The sequence below is a fragment of the Panthera onca genome, chromosome B4 (assembly GCF_046562875.1).
Source record: "Panthera onca isolate mPanOnc1 chromosome B4, mPanOnc1 haplotype 2, whole genome shotgun sequence".
NCBI lineage: Eukaryota > Metazoa > Chordata > Mammalia > Carnivora > Felidae > Panthera > Panthera onca.
The window spans coordinates 93,912,936-93,931,963 of NC_138345.1; the positions used below are offsets into that span (position 1 = coordinate 93,912,936).

Consider the following 19,028-nt stretch of genomic DNA (forward strand, 5'->3'; position numbering starts at 1 on the left):
AACTTAAGATTATTCCTTGGTATAGGGTTATAGAAGGATCACTGTCACTTCTGTTAGTCATATTTACTATAATTAAACTTATTTCAGAAAGGAGGTTGTGAGATGCTTGTAAGTGGAATCAATGAGAAGAGAGATTTTCCTGAGTTAATTGGCTGACATCTCTCAGGAGAGAGAGATGAACAAACAATGTGTATTCTTGTAAGAGCAATGATTTGTGTTGGAATTAGCCACATAATTTTATAAGCCAAAAAGCATGATATATGTTAATCTCCTGGAGAAAAGAAGGGTGTGCTAAAGCAGAGGCACTGGGTAGCCGCCCGCTCTAACATGGGCTGTAGCAGCAGCTTATGAGGGGCACAACACACCTGGCTGAACTGCTGATTTTGTATATAGGTTCGAAGTCCAAAATTGAAAATTTTGTTTGCATGTGGATTCATGATTTAGAAATGTTCATTTTGTAGTTTCTTAAATTTATTTTATTTAATTTATCTAATTTTTATCTTCTTAGAGAGTGGGGGGAGGGGGAGGGAGAGAGAGAGAGAATCTTTTTTTTTTAATGTTTATTTTTGAGAGAGATAGAGTGTGAGTGGGGGAGGGGCAGAGAGAGGGGGAGACGCAGAATCTGAAGCAGGCTCCAGGCTCTGAGCTGTCAGCACAGGGCCGAACACAGGGCTCAAACCCACAAACTGCCAGATCATGACCTGAGCCAAAGTTAGACACTTATACCACTGAGCCAGTCAGGTGCCCTGAGAAAGAGAGAGAGAGAGAAAGAGAATGAATCTTAAGTAGGCTCCACGCTCAGTGCAGAGCCCGATGCAGGGCTCAATCCTTTGACCATGACCCTGGGATCATAACCTGAGCCATATCAAGAATCAAACGCCCAACAGACTGAGCCGGCCAGGTATACCTGGAAATGTTCATTTTGGGAATCAATCATTTGTTAACTCTAGTTAATATATAGATTAAAATGAGACTATTTGCAAAACCCCTCATGCCTGATACAGTGTAGTTATTCAGTAAATGTTAGTGCCCATGTTTAAGTTTGGTATTTTTCTGTGTTATAAAAAGGGAATTGATTGACCAGAAATTTCCCAAAAGTATGTTGGAATCTCTTGAAATTTTAAATTGTAATTTATTGCTATAAGTTATACCGTTATCCTGTGACTCTATGACATGCTTGTTCTAATGACTGACTTGACTAATGACAGTCCTAATGACTGACTCCTCTGATTTGGTTCTGGAGGGGTCTTGTAGACTAGGAAGGTACAGCAAGTGGACTCTAAAGTCTGCTCTTTGGGAGGAGTGCCAGAAAGGTTTAAGAAAAGTGACTGGAAGTGGAGAATTAGCCTGCCACAGGATGAAATGGGGTTTTAGAGTTGGAAAGGAACGTCGGAGGTGGTTTAGTCTGACCTCTCATTTTATGGCTGAGGAGATAAGTATAGAGAAGTGAGTTGTCCAGTGTCATAGCTGTAGTGGAGAAGCCAGTCAATGACTTATGAAGGTTCTGATATCCAAACATTATAGAACTTAGACTATATAGCATGTTTACTTCTTCCTTTGAAAAGGCTGTGTGAATGGTAACATGTACATGTCATTTTAATTTTAAAAATAGATCTTCTATATTTATCAGATTTTTATACTTTTGAGTTTATTTAAATAGATTAACTGAACTAACAGTGCTACTGGAAGTCTTATAAGGAAAATCATTGCTTTAAGAGAAATAAATTCTTGCCTTTTTTCTGTTTCTAGGTTAAGTCACCAAACAAAGAAAACATGGTATTTTGAAGAATGATTAAACTCCTGATGCTGCAGAAGAGGCTAAGAATATTAATGGCTAGATCTAGGTAAGTTGAGGTTTATCTTAAAAAAAAAGAAAAACATTAAGTTCACAAATTATATTCTCTTTTTTTTCCCCACAAATTAAACAAGATATTTTAATTGTTTTCTTGAATGTAGTCACATTGCGGCCTGAGTTGCTGCCCCTCCAAAGAATAAGGACAAGTGGCTTTAATTAAACTAAGCCAATGTTTACAAATTTAAAATAATCAGGGGCGCCTCAGTGGCTCAGTCAGTTGAGCATCTGACTTTGCCTCAGGTCATGATCTCACTGTTTGTGACTTTGAGCCCTGGAGCCCTGTGTTGGGCTCTGTGCTGACAGCTCAGAGCCTGGAGCTTGCTTCAGATTCTGTGTCTCCTTCTTTCTCTGCATGCACCCCCCCCCCCCCCCCCCCCGCCAAATAAATAAACATTAAAAAAATAAAAATATTCAGGCAACTTGGTGCAATACCAATCTTCCCAAACGGTAGCTATCTTTTGTTCTTGAATGTAATCTCAGCTACTTTCTTGAGTGAGCATAGTTAGTCTATATAGGTTTTTGCTGAGTTATGAATTTGGTTGGGTAAGATGGTGAAATCATATGGTTTCTTATCAAGTATTTACAGTTTTAGTGCACATTATTAAGTCTTACGTAACTCAGATGTGGTCTCCAAATATTAATCTGGTGGTCATAAATGCAGAATATCTAGTATCTTGCCTTTCCCCTTGCCTAGGAGTTTGTGGTTCTGGAGGAGGAGTCAGAAATGTGCAAGAGAGCTCCACACTAAAAAGTCTCCTTCTGTGTTGGAAGATTGACCACAACCTCCCGTTGCTCCAGCTGTCTAGTCTCTCACTCAGACTGAGCCTTTTCTTTAACCTTACGGAGGCCTCCTGTTCCTTTTTGCCTCTGGTTTTTCCATTTCATCAGCCCTCTTCTTTTTTTACTTCTTTCCCGACCGGACCTGATGTTCCATCACTTCAAACCCCCTTATTGCCAGTATCCTCTAATTTCCTTGTCCTCTTACTCTCTGAGCCTGGGTCGCCGGAACCATCTGCCCTCTGGACGGCTGAGCACTGCTGCAAAAACAGTGCCGTCTTCCTCTCCAACCTCTGCTGAACTCTGAGTGCAGCCTACTGAATAATTCTGCTCCCTTTTGTGGGTAGCCCCCTGGTGAATAATCCTACCGTTTGCCTCAAGTCCCTCATTCTGCAAACTTGCTTTCTATTTTACAAAGGGAATTTAGGATGATAGGTGTTACCTACTTCAGTTTTTCTGCTGGGTTCCACCCATTCTTATTTTCTTCCCTCTCTCCTCAGGACAAGGCAGTCCTGCTTCTGTGGGCAGACTTCTCATTCTGAGCCCTGGAACTCCTCTTCTCCAGTCTCCCTGTCTGTCTTGATCTACCATATAACTCATTTTTTTCCTTTGTTTTTTTTTTTTTTCCTAAAAATTTTAACCTTTCTTGACCTACTGATTACAAACCTGTGTAAATCTATGTCATCTGAAAACAAATAACTCAAGCAGCATATTTTCTTTTGAAACCATGTCTGTCTACGCTGTCACGCTCTGCCCTTCCCTTTCTGAACCTGTTCGGGAAAGAGCAGTTTCTGTTCTCTGGGGGGCTACTTCCTTATCTTCCATTCGTTCACTTCAGTTTGGTTTCCGCCTCTACCAGTCTCCCATGATGGAACCCTCCTTCTTGACACTTTCTTTTTTCAGTTTGTACGATTCTGATTTTTTTTTTTTCCTCCTTCACTCGCTTACCTCTACTCCAGTATTTCTACATTTGCATTCCCCAGAATTTTAACTGTAGACCACTCTCGGTACTATCCTTGGGCAGTGTTTTCTGTTTTACAGCTTCACATATTCTGTGTGTATCAATATTTTACCCCTTCCTCAAATCTATACTCATGTATTTAACTCTCTGTTGCATATCTCCATTTGGTTGTTCTCTAGCATCTCAACATGGCTAAAACTGAGCTAACCACCATCACTTCCACTTGAAAACTACCATGCTTTTTTCTGTCTCAGGTAATGGAACCAGCCCCCTTCATCTGCCACACTGGAAGCTGCCTCTTCCTTCCCGTATGCCTAGCCAGCCACTTCGTGCTGCTCACTTGCCTTCCTAAATATTTTACAAATTCATCTCTTGTGTCTCCCTACTACTGCTGCACTGGTTTTAGGTCTGTAGCAGATTTCATTTTTCAATATTCCCTAACTGGTTTTTCTTCTCTGAACTGAACTGCCACTTAAATTTATTCTGCAGGTGGATATATTTAAAATGAAGTCATGAGCAACTCGCTTTCCTGCTTCCCATTCTTTACTGGCTTTCCATCATGTGTAGGATGAAATCCATTCTCCTTAGCATGGCACACGAGGCTTTTGTGTCACATGCTAGGCTTTTCATTAATTGTTGTTGTGCCGAATTGAAACACTCAGTGTGGATAGAGTTTCTAAGTAGTTTGCACCGCCATTCAAATGTCCCTGACCGCACGGGAGGTGCTGCCTTAACAGGTAGCCCATGAAGGTGGCAAATAGAAGAATGATTTTCTAGGGGCGTCTAGCGGGCCAGCTGGTGGAGCGTGCGACTTTTGATCTCGGGTTTGTGGGTTTGAGCCCCAAGTTGGGTGTAGAGATTACTTAGAAAGATATTTAAAAATCTTTAAAACAAAACAATAACAACAACAACAAAAAAGAGGGATGATTTTTTATTTCATTTGAGGAATTATTTAAAAACACTCCTTTGAATGTTTTGAGGCAGAAGCCACACTATAGTATTCTTTTAGCTCTTTATATTCATGAGCAGGTCAGTGGTAAGGATAGATGTATAATTTTCAAAAGCCTTTGTTTCTGTCAATTATCCCTCTACTTTAAAAAAATGTTTTAAATATTCTTTTGTCTCTTTCTCATCATATAATTTATTAAATATTTTCAGGCATACCTTGTTTTATTGTGCCTTGCTTTATTGTGCTTTCCAGATACTGTGATTTTTATGAATTGAAGATTTGTGACACTCTTGCTTTGAACAAGCCTATCAATGCCATTTTCCCAACAGCATTTGCTCACTTTGTGTCTCTGTGTCACATTTGGTAATTCTCACAATAGTTAAAACTCTTTTATTATTGTATTTATTATGATAATCTGAGATCAGTGATGATGATTCACTGAAGAGCTTAAATGATGGTTAGCATTTTTAGCAGGAAGTCTTTTTTAATTAAAGTACATTGTTTTGTTGGACACACTACTACACATTTAATGGACTGTCATATAGTGTAAACATAACTTTTTTTTAAAGGTTTATTTATTTTGAGAGAGAAAGAACGAGCAGGGGAAGTGCAGAGAGAGAGAGAGAGAGAGGGAGAGAGAGAGAGACAGAATCCCAAGCAGGCTCTGTGTCATCAGTACAGAGCCCGACATGGGGCTCAGTCTCACAAACCATGAGATCATGACCTGAGCCAAAATCAAGAGTTGGAGGTTTAATGGACCGAGCCCCCCAGGTGCCCCTAAACATAACTTTTATATGCACTGGGAAACCAAAAAGTTGATTTCACTTGCTTTATTGCAATACTTGCTTTTTTACTGTGGTCTGGAACCAAACCTGCAGTATCCCCAAGGTACGCCTGTATTAATTTTTCCATGTTTGTTTATTTATTTTAAGAAAGAGAGAGAGAGAGAGTGGGAGAAGAGGAGAGAGAGAGGAAGAGAGAATCCCAAGCAGGCTCCAGGCTGTCATTGCAGAGCCTGATGTGGGGCTAGATCTCACAAACCCATGAGATCATGACCTGAGCCGAAATTAAGAGTCAGGCACTTAACCAACCGAGTCACCCAGGTGTCTCCAGTTGCATTAATTTTTAAAAAGTAAATATTGATGAACCATGTGCTATGTCAGGTGATATGCTTAGTGCTTAGAGAAGGCTCCTATCTTTAGGGAAATTACAGTGAAGTGAATGTTGAGACAGATAAACATTACAATAGAATATGATAAATGCCATGATAGAGTCATGTCCGTGTGACTAGGAGGACACTGAAGGACGTCTAGCTAGTTGGAGTCCCAGATCCTACCTCATTGTTCAGGACCCTTTATATGGTTTGGCCCCTGCTCTTGTTACAGCCTGCCTGTATTCTAGTTGTATTGGACACCTCACTTTCTCCTGAATGCAATATCACCTTTCATGATCTTTCATGACCTTGACCTTTGTACTCTTTTATCTGTCTCAACTACCTATTTCTGTTCTGTGTCCAGCACACTGTTTCTGCTCACCTTTTTAAGTACCAGTTCAAATGGTGCTTCCTGCCCTGTTAACCCAGAAAGTTATTTGCTCCCTTTACTGTGCCCACAGAACTCTTCTCAGATTCTAAGATTTAAACATAATGCATTATCTATTTACATCTCTGTCTTTCCCTTTAGACTCATGACTTTTCAGAAGTACATACTGTGACTTAATCATCTTTTTTTGTTGTTGTTAATGTTTGTTTTATGTATTTATGTATTTTAAGAGAGAGAGAATGGGAGCTGAGGAGGGGCAGAGAGAGTGGGGGGGAGAGAGAGAGAGAGAGAGAGAGGCTCCATGCTGTCAGCAGGCTCCATGCAGGCTCCATGCTGTCAGCACAAAGCCCAATGCAGGGCTCAAACTCACGAACCGTGAGATCATGACCTGAGCCGAGATCAAGAATTGGATACTTACCTGACTGAGCCACTCAGGTGCCCCTGTGGCTTAATCATCTTTATGCCATGATATTTAGCTGGCATATTACCTGGAGCAAACTACCAAACATGAGTCTTAACTTTACTATTTAATTTATCGCTTCTTTTGGTTTGTACACTAATATACTTTTTCATCTGCCTCATACTTATACCTGCCAGCCTTTTTTACCTTTATTTAGTACAGTTCAATTCATTCAGCTCACAAGAGACTTAGAGCTCCCCGCTCTGTGGTGCTAGGTGGCGTGTTAGGGCATGGGGAATGCAAAAACTGGATAAGGTCTGTCCCTGCTTAGGAAGGAGCTTACGGGGCGGGGGAGTGGGAGGGGGGAGCAGGGAGAACGATACTTAAATAAACAGTGTGAAAATGCTGTGATACTGGGAAGCCCAGGGTGCCTTGGGGGATACATAAAAAGTGTAATAACCCTCCCAGTTTGCTTAGAATTAGCGAAGCCTCCCTGAATCACTGTATTCTGATTGGATCTTGAGAAAGGAAAGGAGCAGCATGGAAGGGTGTGAGGGGACAAGCTGCTCTGGGGACTGTTTAGTATGACTGGGTAGGGCTTGAAGCAGAGACAAGGAGAGTTCAGACTAGATCTGTGGCCAGGGATGAGATTGTGAAGAACCTTATGTCATGCGGACAAGCTTCAAATTTTTTTCCTGAAGATAATGAAGAGCAACTGAAGAATTTTAAACCAATTTTACCAGATTTATGTTTTTGAATATTTAGTAGCTTTTTGTGCTTCCTTTCCTTCCACTTTTTCAAATATTATCACATTCATTCTGATTCTTTCCCTTGTTTGTAAGTAGTGTTTTGAATTTTATCTTTGTTCATTTGCAGTGTTCTTGAACACTTAATGTCACCTATAACCTACTATCTCTGACCTTGTGTGGGAAAGCAGGATTACACAGACATGCTGTATCAGTTTGCCAATATTCTCTGTGTTAAGTTACTGCTTGATTTTTGGGTTGTCTTTCTCTCTTAATGAACTGTTCCAAATTTGTTTTTGTGTCTTATTTACCAGTCAGCTTTGGCCTGGTTAGGTACATAAAGGATACTACAGTGAATAATAAGAATCAAAATACCTGCCAACCTAGAAGTCCAACATCCCTTTAGAAATTTATTAAAAGAAAGATATGAAATTCCTGACAAACCATAAAGGGTTAATTCCATAAATGACTTCATTTAAATAGTGTTACATATGAGATAAGACCTTAAATTGGTTTTTTGTTAAGGTAATTTAAAAATAGGCAGACCTTTGCAAATTAAACTGGAAATTTGAGATTTCTGTGAAGTCTACCTCATGCAACTATTCTCATTATCACTGAGCAAATTCGGCAGCTGCATGTGTGAAATCTAGCTTAGCCCTATACCTTCTTGGGCTTAATTTTCCTCATCAAAATAATGCAGGACTTGTGTTAGGTGGTTTCTTTCTTTTTTTTTTTTTTTTAAGTTTATTTATTTTTAGAGACAGAGAGTGAGTGGGGGAGGGGCAGAGCGAGAGGGAGAGAGAGAATCCCTAGCAGGCTCCATGTTGTCAGCGAAGAGTCCGTCGCAGGGGCTGGAACCCACAAGCCGTGAGATCATGACCTGAAGTGAAATCAAGAGTCTGGCGCATAACCGAGTGAGCCACCTGGGTGCCCCTGTGTTAGATGGTTTCTAAAGTCTTTTTCTGTTTTACGATTTTTATATCCTACATTTAATAATTTTTTCCAAATTATCTTTCATGTAGCGCTCACATGGTCTTCTGAAGAAGCCATGGGTAGCTGTTGTAGCTGTCCAGATAAAGACACTGTCCCAGATAACCATCGGAACAAGTTTAAGGTTAGTAAAACTGGTTGAGTTACATCTCTCACTGCCTACTTGGATGTTCTTTTTCTTCCCTTAATATATCTTACTTCCTTACTTTTATCTCTGGACCCTTTTATTTCTCTTTGTGTCCACTCTGCCTTTTCTTGTTTTAACAAATGATGACATACGGTTCTAGAAATACTTTTTTAAATGCCATTTTATAGGTGCCTCTTCAGTCTGGTCACCACATCCCAGTCATTGCTTCATATGCCTGGATAATTTCTTAGCTGGACTCTACCCTTGAGTCCGTCACCTTTGTGATCCATCCTGCAGTTGACATCATATTGATCTTACTCTTTCATCATCCTAAAACTCCCATGGTGTTCTGTTACCTAGAGCATAAATGTTCCATTTCTTACCTATTCACAGCCATTTAGTGTCTCTCGTAGTCTGACCTCAAGTTGTTGTAAGTCATAGCCTCTGGATCACACAAACCTAGGTGTAAGTTGAAACCCTGTGGCTTTGTAGCTTTGTGACCTTGGGCAGGTTTGTTCCGTTTGTGTACAGTACAGTGGAGAAAATCGTATTACCTGCAGTTTAGGATTGTTACGAGGATTAAATGGGAAAAGTATGTGCAAAGCGCTCTGCCTACCCCAGGAATATAGACAGTTCTCCTGAAGTGTTACCTGTCTGGCCCTTTTCAGAAACTCAGCAGTGCAAGGCTTTCCCTTCCATGAACTCTGTACCAGTCTTCTCTTGGTCTCTCTGAAATATACCTTCTTTGTGCTATAGTACTGCATCGTCAGGATATGCCCTACAAGCCCTGACCCACCAGCTCTCTCCTGAGGCCCGGCTGAAGTCCCTCCTCCTCTTTGGTGAAGACTTCTCCAGCAACCCTAGGCCACAGTTGCTGTCTTTTGCAACCTATGTTGCACCCATTTGTCTACTACTCCTATACAGCTTTGTATTGTTGATTTCATGTTTGTATATCTTATATTCTCACTGGGAATGTGAGTCGCTTGTGGATAGAAGCAGATCTTACATTGCTACATAGTTCGTGCCCTGAAAACACATTGGTTGATGAATGAGCTAACAAAAGAGCGAATAACTGAACCAATCAACAATAGTGCATTTTGCCGACAAATTGGTGAAATGTGTGTATGACCGTCAAGTGGGAGCATCAGGTTAGCACTAATTGAACTTCCTTTTTTTAGGTCATTAATGTGGATGATGATGGGAATGAGTTAGGTTCTGGCATTATGGAACTTACAGACACAGAACTGATTTTATACACTCGCAAACGTGATTCAGTAAAATGGCACTACCTCTGCCTGCGGCGCTATGGCTATGATTCAAATCTCTTTTCTTTTGAAAGTGGTCGAAGGTGTCAAACTGGACAAGGTAGGTAGAGCCTTTTTGTTTTTCTACAAACATTTTCACATTTGAAAATTGTTCTTTCATTTATCCTGTATATAAGGTTTACATTAATACTTCACTTCTCTCCTGTCAGAAAAAAAATTCCCCCAAAGAAGTGGATTGTTCAGAGATATAATAAGCTATGTATTAATTTATCAGGCATTCATTAAGCATATTCTGTGTCCAGAATTTTGACTCATATTATTAACTTTAAGATTTTCAGCATATGATTAGTTGCAGTAAATTGGCTATGTTTCTTTACTGTTATTACTTTTTGGGGAAAGAACCTAAACTTTGGAGTCAAAGAGAACATAGTTTGGTTTTTTTGCTGCCTACTGTGTGAAAGGCCTCGGACAAGTTACACGATTTCTGTCAAACATCAGATTTCTGCTCCATCAGAGAGGTATGCTAATGCCTACCTTACAGAATTGTTGTAATAATTAAACAAGGTAAGGATCGTAAACCACCAAGTAAGGGACAGTCAAATGGTAAAGGATCATCTGCCCATAACGGTGATTTGGGCTCCCCCTGCTGTTAAGAAGCAGTCTAAAGTAAGTGTTCAAATCTTGTTTTTGTCTGCCTTGTTTTGGGCCATCTCCCTTAGACATATGAAAATTATTCTGTGGATTTCCTTTTGGGCTTATGTTTTGAAACAGAATGCCATTAATTTATCAGACATTTATTTAAAAGGCCTTTCTTGCTGTCAGTGCATAGAATACTTAACTTCACAATTTTTTTCTTTGACAAGTGCTCCTGTATCTTTTTTAAAGCTGTGGCTACTATTTTTTCCTTCTATTTTGTATTTGTAGGAATCTTCGCCTTTAAGTGTGCTCGTGCAGAAGAATTATTTAACATGTTGCAAGAGATTATGCAAAATAATAGTATAAATGTGGTGGAAGAGCCAGTTGTAGAAAGGAATAATCATCAGACAGAGTTGGAAGTCCCCAGAACACCTCGAACACCTACAAGTAAGTACCTGTTTTTTCTCTTGTATTTTGAATAACAGACATTTATAAACTATGAATTATGGATTATTTAATCTGTAACATGTTAGAGATCACCATTGGCTAACATAAGCATAATGGTCATCAGTTTTAAAAAACTGTTACATCTATAATAGAAACATTTTTAATATTTTAATTAGGAAAACATTAGAAGTTCCATATTATCTAAAATGTGAATGGAAAGTTGGAGTGGAAGGGGGTGTTATTTGTGCTCTGGTTTCTGCTGTGTCATACCAGAAACACCTTGCTTAATTCTCTCCAGGCCTATTCGATTCTCATTCATTTTTATTCTGTCTGTCCTGCCCCCCATATCCTGCTTTCCTTCTTAAACCAATAAACAAAAACTCAGCTCCAGGGTTTGCTGCTCAAAATTTACCTAATGGATATCCCCGATATCCCTCATTTGGAGATGCTTCCTCGCATCCTTCAAGCAGACATCCTTCTGTGGGAAGTGCACGCCTGCCTTCAGTGGGTGAAGAATCTACTCATCCTTTGCTTGTGGCTGAGGAGCAAGTAAGTGTGCGCTGCTGTCTGATGCGATAATAGATTGTGTGGGGTTAGAGCGTTGCTGCGCCAATACTTGAACATTTTAGTCCATTTGAATTGTAGCTTTCACTGTTTGTATGTGACTTTTGTGGTGAAGAGTCAGAGGAAACAGCATATATTTTCTGACATAGGCCAAATATCTACAAGCATGGAGGGAAACGTAGCATTACGGTAGTTTTTAGGCTCACAGGAGAGATGTGTCTATGGATAAAGGCAAATATAACTAATGGCCAGTTCCTGTTATAATAACCTCCAATGCTTTTGGAATTTTTGCTGCTTTTTATATTAGTGGACTACTAGCAGAAAGGTAGATTTTGTTGTCAGGGTTTTTATGAAGCTATTTAATATCCCAGAGTATTACTCCCAGAGTATTTCAGTTGAGAAATGAAGTATTTGGTTGAACATTGTCTCTATATTAATTAGTTATACATATCTTTGTATATCTTTGTATGTCTTTGTATATCTCCATATGTATATCTCCGTATCATTAGGAGATTTTTACTGTTTTGAAACCTATTTCTTTGTGTTCTTTACATAGTAAATGAATTCTTGTGTTATTTACTATAATTATACTTCCCTCAGTTTTGCATTTTAATTTTGAGTTTTTCACATTTTATGTATAGTCTCCCAAATGTTTTTGTGTTGTTCCCTCACGATACCATTGACCTTTTCTAAATAGTGATGATTTCTTAGCAGGTGGTATTTATTTTATATCTATGCATTTTACAGTACTCTTATTAAATCCAGTAGATGCTCTTTTTATAGTCTCAGCGTCTGTAAGTCATGATAAATTTGTCTCTTCTTTTTAATACTTGTTATTCTGTATTTCTTTTTAAGTCTATTTATTTATTTTGAGAGAGAGAGCGTACACTCACACGGGGAAGGGACGGAGAGAGAGAATCCCAAGCAGGCTGTGCACCATCAGCATGGAGCCCAATGTGGGGCTCAAACCTATGAACCACGAGATCATAACCTGAACTGAAGTCAGACGCTTAACCAACTGAGCCACGCAGGCGCCACTATTCCTTATTTCTGACTCATGTTTTAATGCATTGATGAGAATTTCTAAAACAACATCAAAACGATAATCCCAATTTGTTCCTTATTTTTTTTTTAACAGACTGATTTTCATGTATCAAGTACAATGTGATGTGTTATTTTAGAGTATTTTTTTTTATCAAGTGAGGAAGATCTTTCTACATTCCTCCCCTCTCCCCACCTTTTTATTAGTGAAAAATGGATACAAAAGCTTTGAAGGAAGAGTGTATCAAGAAAGTTAATCGATAAAATTAACTGATACGGTCACCGATTTTTGTTTTTGTTTTAAGCAAGTTATTGATTCACTTTCCTGTCTTGTTTTAGGTCCATACCTATGTCAACACCACAGGAGTGCAGGAAGAGCGGAAACACCACACAAGCGTGCATGTCCCATTGGAGGCGAGGATCTCTAATGCTGAAAGCAACACACCAAAAGAAGAACCAAGTAGTATTGAGGACAGGGACCCTCAGATTCTTCTCGAACCTGAAGGAGTCAAATTTGTCTTAGGACCAACCCCTGTTCAAAAGCAGTTAATGGAAAAAGAGAAACTGGAGCAACTTGGAAGAGACCAAGTTGGTGGGAGTGGTGCAAACAGCACGGAATGGGACACTGGGTATGACAGCGATGAGCGCAGAGAGGCACCCTCTGTGAACAAACTGGTGTATGAGAATATAAATGGGTTATCTATCCCTAGTGCCTCAGGGGTCAGGAGAGGTCGTCTGACATCCAGCAGTACCTCAGATACCCAGAATATCAACAACTCAGCTCAGAGAAGAACTGCATTATTAAACTATGAAAATTTACCATCTTTGCCTCCTGTTTGGGAAGCCCGCAAGCTAAGTAGGGATGAAGATGACAATTTAGGACCAAAGACCCCATCTCTAAATGGCTACCATAATAATCTAGATCCAATGCATAACTATGTAAATACAGAGAATGTAACAGTGCCGGCAAGTGCTCACAAAATAGAGTTTTCCAGGCGTCGGGACTGTACGCCGACGGTCTTTAACTTTGATATCAGGCGCCCAAGTTTAGAACACAGGCAGCTCAATTACATACAGGTCGACTTGGAAGGTGGCAGTGACTCTGACAACCCTCAGACTCCAAAAACGCCTACCACTCCCCTTCCACAGACCCCTACCAGGCGCACAGAGCTGTATGCTGTGATCGACATCGAGAGAACTGCTGCTATGTCAAGTTTGCAGAAAGCACTGCCACGAGACGATGGCACATCTAGGAAGACTAGACATAATAGTACTGATCTGCCCATGTGAGCCGGGAAAGCATTACCTTGTTTGCACCTTTGTGAAGTTTTCAAAAATGAAGATGCGAGTGCTTCATTTTTCATTTCTAAACACTAACTCCTTTTATAGACTGATAAGATTTTTTTTTTCTGAATATTTCCTGTGCTTCTTTAACTAAAGGGAATTAATGTAGAGCAGGTACTCCTTAAAGAACACTCATTTCAGTATATACTACTCATTACTGTCCAGCAGCACCCCCATTCTCACAGTGCCTATTTAAAATGAGAGTTGAAGTGAGTGACAATGCTGGTTGATTTGTATCAATATTCCGGACGTACGCACATCATTCATGTCTAAGTCATGGTTGGCGTTTAAGACATTTTATAAAGCCTCTTGATAATGTGCATTGCTAACAGATAACTCTAGGCTTTGAAAGTAATATTTGTAGATTCACTATTCATGGTATATGGCCTCCGGCATGTAACGTGAGGAATCCTTTATTTCGTTAATTGTAGGCTTTTTGACTTGAGCCAAAACATATGTAAAGGAAGTAGAAGTACCACACCTCCTTATATACCAGTCAGTTCCTTTGCCTTCTGCGTTACTAGAAAGAGTCCTATGTCCGTGAATGTGGTTTGCTCTTGGTGTGTTGAAGGGCAGGAAGGAGTCAAGATTTTCTGTTCACTCATCTCATGATGTCATTTGAAGGGCATGCCCAGATATCTTAATGAGAATTCCACTAGACTCAAGAATCAGTCTCAGGTCACTTTACCCAAAAACTTTGGAAATCTGAACCACGATCTCTTGAAAGTTTCTCTCCTATAGATTATTAACCATAACATTGTTTTCTGGAGGCATCTGTGACATCAGGTTGCCATTTACCTTCAGTTTTTTTCCTTTGGTGTTTGGGATGTCTTATTTTGTTGCTTGATGTCTTTTTCAATTTAAAATGTTTGAGTTTGTATATAGTTTTGAAATTGGATTATGTGTTCATTGTTTAGTTTGCATTTTTGTCAAATTGTGGTTTTGAAGGTTCATTTGGAACTTACTGTTATTCTATAACAGGGTTGCCCTTGTCCAGTATTTATTTATATGCTGTTTACTTTTCAAGTTGATAAAAACATTCGCTCGATTTGAAATTTCCCTTGCGTCCATTGGTGATCTCTAACAGCTGAGACAAAAAGGAAGCAACTTTTAACACGCAGAGCTCCCTAACGGTACTGTTTGCTCTGTGGGCGCTCCCCCCCCCCCCCCCCCCCCCCCCGGCACTTTAGCAGTGATTCCCTCATCACACGGCTGCGGTTTTACTCTGCCCACGGTAGTGCTCCTTGGCTCGGCTGTCCCTTCTCACAGCTGGGTCTTTGATGATCCCTTGATTTCAGGAGAGTGTTAGCATTGTTGCCAGCATAGCAGGTACAGTGGAAGTCTTCTAGCAATGAGATTGTGTCATAATTTAGGATTTAAACCGAATTGAAGTTTCTATAAACTGATGAGACTCCACATGCCTAACTCTTAGAAAATCAGAATGTTCCAGTTTCTCAAACAGTAGAGAAGACAAGAGAAGGTAGAGTGGAAAGGTTAGGGTACTGTTTTCTCTAAATATGAGGGCGTTTGAGGTCATGATTTGGATCTATCTGATGTAACTAACGTTAATTTAGCATGAAAAGATTTCAGTCATATAGCACCCAACCTGATCAGTAAATAACCTAATTATATAGGACAGTGACTGGATTAGCAGAATAATAGAGTGGGACCATTATAAAGAAAATAAATTATTAAAGGTGTCTGTTATTTTCAGTGCCATCGGTTTATGTGCATAGCAGAATTTTCTTCTTTTCTTTTCTGTGAACTTGGTGCTTGACTAAAGTGTTCACTGTTCTCTAAAAAGAGAATAGCGGTATAGGTGTGCAGTTTCCATTTTTAATATATTGTTCCATTTATGCTTTCTTCTGAGTAGAATGCTAATCGTGCCAAATTTATGTGTTGGTTTTTTAACGAGGAATAAGAATAATAATGGAACCAGTACACGCGGTTTTCTCCAAAACAAGCAGGCAAGACAGAGCCTCCAAATGAAAGGGCTGACCTGTTGATTCATTTTGGAGGTTGGATACTTTATTTTCTTTCTTTTCCTCATCATTTTCCTTTTCCTTCCAGATTCTAATTAGTCTTTATATATTTTAGGTAGCTCCGATATAATCATTGCAGTTTATGCTTTAAATACTGTGTGCTTTAAAAATGAAAATGGGACCAATTTGTCTGCTAAGAATTTGATTTTAGGTACTATGAGTATTAGGAAGATGTATACAACTGGTGTTTATTTCTAGATGCCTCTGGAAATCACCTGTGTTCCTATTTAATAAAAAGTGATGTGGAACACTACTTGTCCTTTGCAGTAGTCTAGCCATGGGCATTAAGCTCTGTCCTGGGAGAATGTACCAGTGACTAGGTACATTTTAGAACGAGATATTTTATTGGGATATAATTGTGGCCATACGTTTCAGATTTTCTGAGACAGACCTAATTTTAGCTATTCTGTTCTTTGACAGACCATACGATCCCACTTACTGGTTTTGGAAATATACTCATTGTTTATATGCTCTCCCCCTGATAGAGTCCTCTTTTATCCATACAGGCGATAACAGCTTTTTATCCCAGATCAGGGGTTGGAAACTGATATGGGTATTACCTGTGTTTTTTCTTCATGTGTTTTATTTCCCAGTTTCATCTTCTTTTAAAAATGAAAATATGGTGCCTTCCCTCCCTCCAGGAAGATTGGCAAATAGTTCCTTTTATTTACTGCTGCTGTGGAGTGATGAGATATGCACTTTACTCTTGAAGACTCAGCAAAAAGCTTTTCACTTCCCAGTATATCCAGAATAGATCACATTTGGGACTTAAGAAAATTTGCCAAGCAATCTTTGTTTTTATAGATATTAATGTTGACCCCACAGTTCAATGTTATAAGTCAAGCTAGTGTTTGTTTATTCCTTCCCCCTCAAAAAAATCTGTGGCACAACATATAAAAATGTACCTCAATAATGTTCTATTAAAAATGGGACAGGGGCCTTATGTTTTCATAATTTCCCAATAATGTGCCACCGTATTTTTGCCTCAAGGTAAAGGTTTTAACAAGCTAAAAAGTACTTCCCACTTCCCCCTGTGCAGTTCGTAATCCGTAATGCCCAGTTGTTTTGTGCAATGTGTAGCGTGTGTGTGTATAAATATATATGTATGTATGTGTGGATATACATACATATATATATATCTATATCTATATCTATATATATCTCCTTGAAATAGACATACCATCAAAGACAACATTCAGAAGTAACTGATGTATTGGCATCTTATTCATATTTCTGATATGTGAGGTATATGGTACTAATTACCCTTTCTCTGATTTTTGCCAAATTTGAATAAAGGCATTGGTACGAAATTACAGAATGTATAGAAAATGTTTTTGGCTTGAAAAATTAACAGATATTTTACAACATACTACAATATACTCTGCCCAAACCAGCACCCTATCTATCCTCCTTCTTCACATCCCTATTCCCCATTCCTGTTTCCTCATATTTTGGGGGTATAACACAATTCTTTTGTAGCATTGATACAATTGCAATTCTATGACAATTGGACAACAATAGCATGGAAACAGACTGGTATTAATAGTACAGTAGTCACCGGTGTGCCACATTTGCATTAGTAAATGCAAAATATACATTTTATAAAGGAAAAATTTTGTGTTATGTTTTTATTTTCATTACATTGTATAATATTGTAAGATTATTGTATGTCCTAATTTGCATTATAAATGTTTTTTTCCTACGTAAAGGCATAAATATAGCAACTTTGTATAAAGGTAGCTTATTAGATTTTTAATTTTTTCTTTTATAAAAAATTGTCTAACAGTGGGACTACCATTGCCAAATTGTATATGAAATAGGAATTTTATCCCCTATGGTTAATTTCTTTTATAAACATTCCATATTTCTCTAATAAAAGACATAAGTGATACTGTACTATGCATAAATTGTATATTAATGCTGTTTCATATCAGCATTTTAAATTTTGGTTTGCATTTTTAATATTGGCAAAATTTACCACTGTTGATTAAAACCTTGTTATATACATGTAACAACATCTTTTGCCCTCTTTCCCTTCCCACCCTTTGTTCTCTGTTTTCCCTATCAGTGCCAACTTCATACATTTTGTAGCATGGCAATAAAATATAACTTTTACACTGAGGCCAAGTGTGGCTTTTTGGAGGACGTGGAGCTGGGAGGATTGCCCTCTAGTTGTTCTTTGCATATGACTTTTTGCCATATAAACCATATCTCCAGGCATGAGAAGTTATTTCATATATGATGTAAACATGCTTTTAAGGACAAGTGTGAATGTGCTTTTAAGCTTAATTTTTGTCATAACAAATAAGAACTAATTTTTTATCTTTGGAAAAGTCAGAGTTCTTGAAGTACAATCAAACCTTTATTAACTGGAGTACTTAAAGAATAAGCTAATAATTGAATTTAGTTCAACAAGGGCTAAGCAACACATTTTAAAAATTCTTATTTATTGTAGAGTATTAGTATTCTGTCCTAAAAGTTATATGTAAAATATGGTTTAATCTTAGATGATTTAGGATATTGCAATGCCTTACTGTTGTCATTCTGGCATAAATTTCCGTAATGAGGTACTCAAGTTGATACTGGAAGCTGAGCTGACTATACACTGACCTTAAGCATTCATGAAAAACTGCTTTGTTGAATAAAATCTGATCGGAGTTCTTATGGTTACTTTCCCCTTATTGCCGAAAGTAGATTGCAATAAAACCCCAATAAAAGTTTGGTTGGATACCAATTTAAAGTTTTCCTGTATTTATATTTTACACATTTCTTAAAACTTTATGATAAGAGGTTTTCTTAGTCTTATATCGGTGCATCCATTTTCAAAGTGAACATATAATAGGTTAATGATCACGTTTCATCAGAGAAATGAAATTACAAGTATTTGACAGACCCTCACAGTTTTATCTATGTGGTCATTCAAACGAGTAGTTCTCAGCTTTGGAACTCCAAACCTAGTCAATAGGTTGGTACTGCAAAGCCTATTTGGGTACAGCTCAAGATGGAGATCACTTAAACAATGAAGGGCATAGACAAGTCCACAAATGATTGGCTATTTACTATGTGCCAGATACCATGGGACCCATAAATTGGTTAAGATGTGGCAGAGACTGCATCTTGGAAAATTTGGACATTCATTCTCAGAAGTTAAAAACTTCTTTGGATTATTTCTGTATTTTTCCTTTGAGTTCCTTTGAAGACAGCTATTCATAGCTCATTTAATGAATGAGCACAAACAGGCCCTATGCTACTAATAAAGATAGTCCTTGCACTCGAAAGAATTTGTGGTTTAGAATAGCCCTTCTAATGAGGGTAATGCCCATCCTCCCCCCGCAGAGAACTA

The 19,028-nt window shown here is 38.6% G+C and overlaps 1 protein-coding gene across 3 annotated transcripts in view; it reads left to right on the forward strand.

The window, feature by feature from the left end:
• The window catches only part of FRS2 (fibroblast growth factor receptor substrate 2), a 110,782-nt gene extending 92,365 nt beyond the window's left edge, over window positions 1-18,417 (forward strand). For all 3 annotated transcript variants that reach the window (XM_060657007.3, XM_060657005.3, XM_060657008.3), the window contains 6 exons: window positions 1,750-1,844; window positions 8,252-8,343; window positions 9,525-9,711; window positions 10,536-10,694; window positions 11,080-11,243; window positions 12,639-18,417. In XM_060657007.3, coding sequence (XP_060512990.1) covers window positions 8,278-8,343; window positions 9,525-9,711; window positions 10,536-10,694; window positions 11,080-11,243; window positions 12,639-13,589 — 1,527 coding nt within the window. In that variant the 5' untranslated portion in view covers window positions 1,750-1,844; window positions 8,252-8,277 and the 3' untranslated portion in view covers window positions 13,590-18,417. The remainder of the gene's footprint in view (window positions 1-1,749; window positions 1,845-8,251; window positions 8,344-9,524; window positions 9,712-10,535; window positions 10,695-11,079; window positions 11,244-12,638) is intronic.
• The last annotated feature ends 611 nt before the right edge of the window (window positions 18,418-19,028 follow it).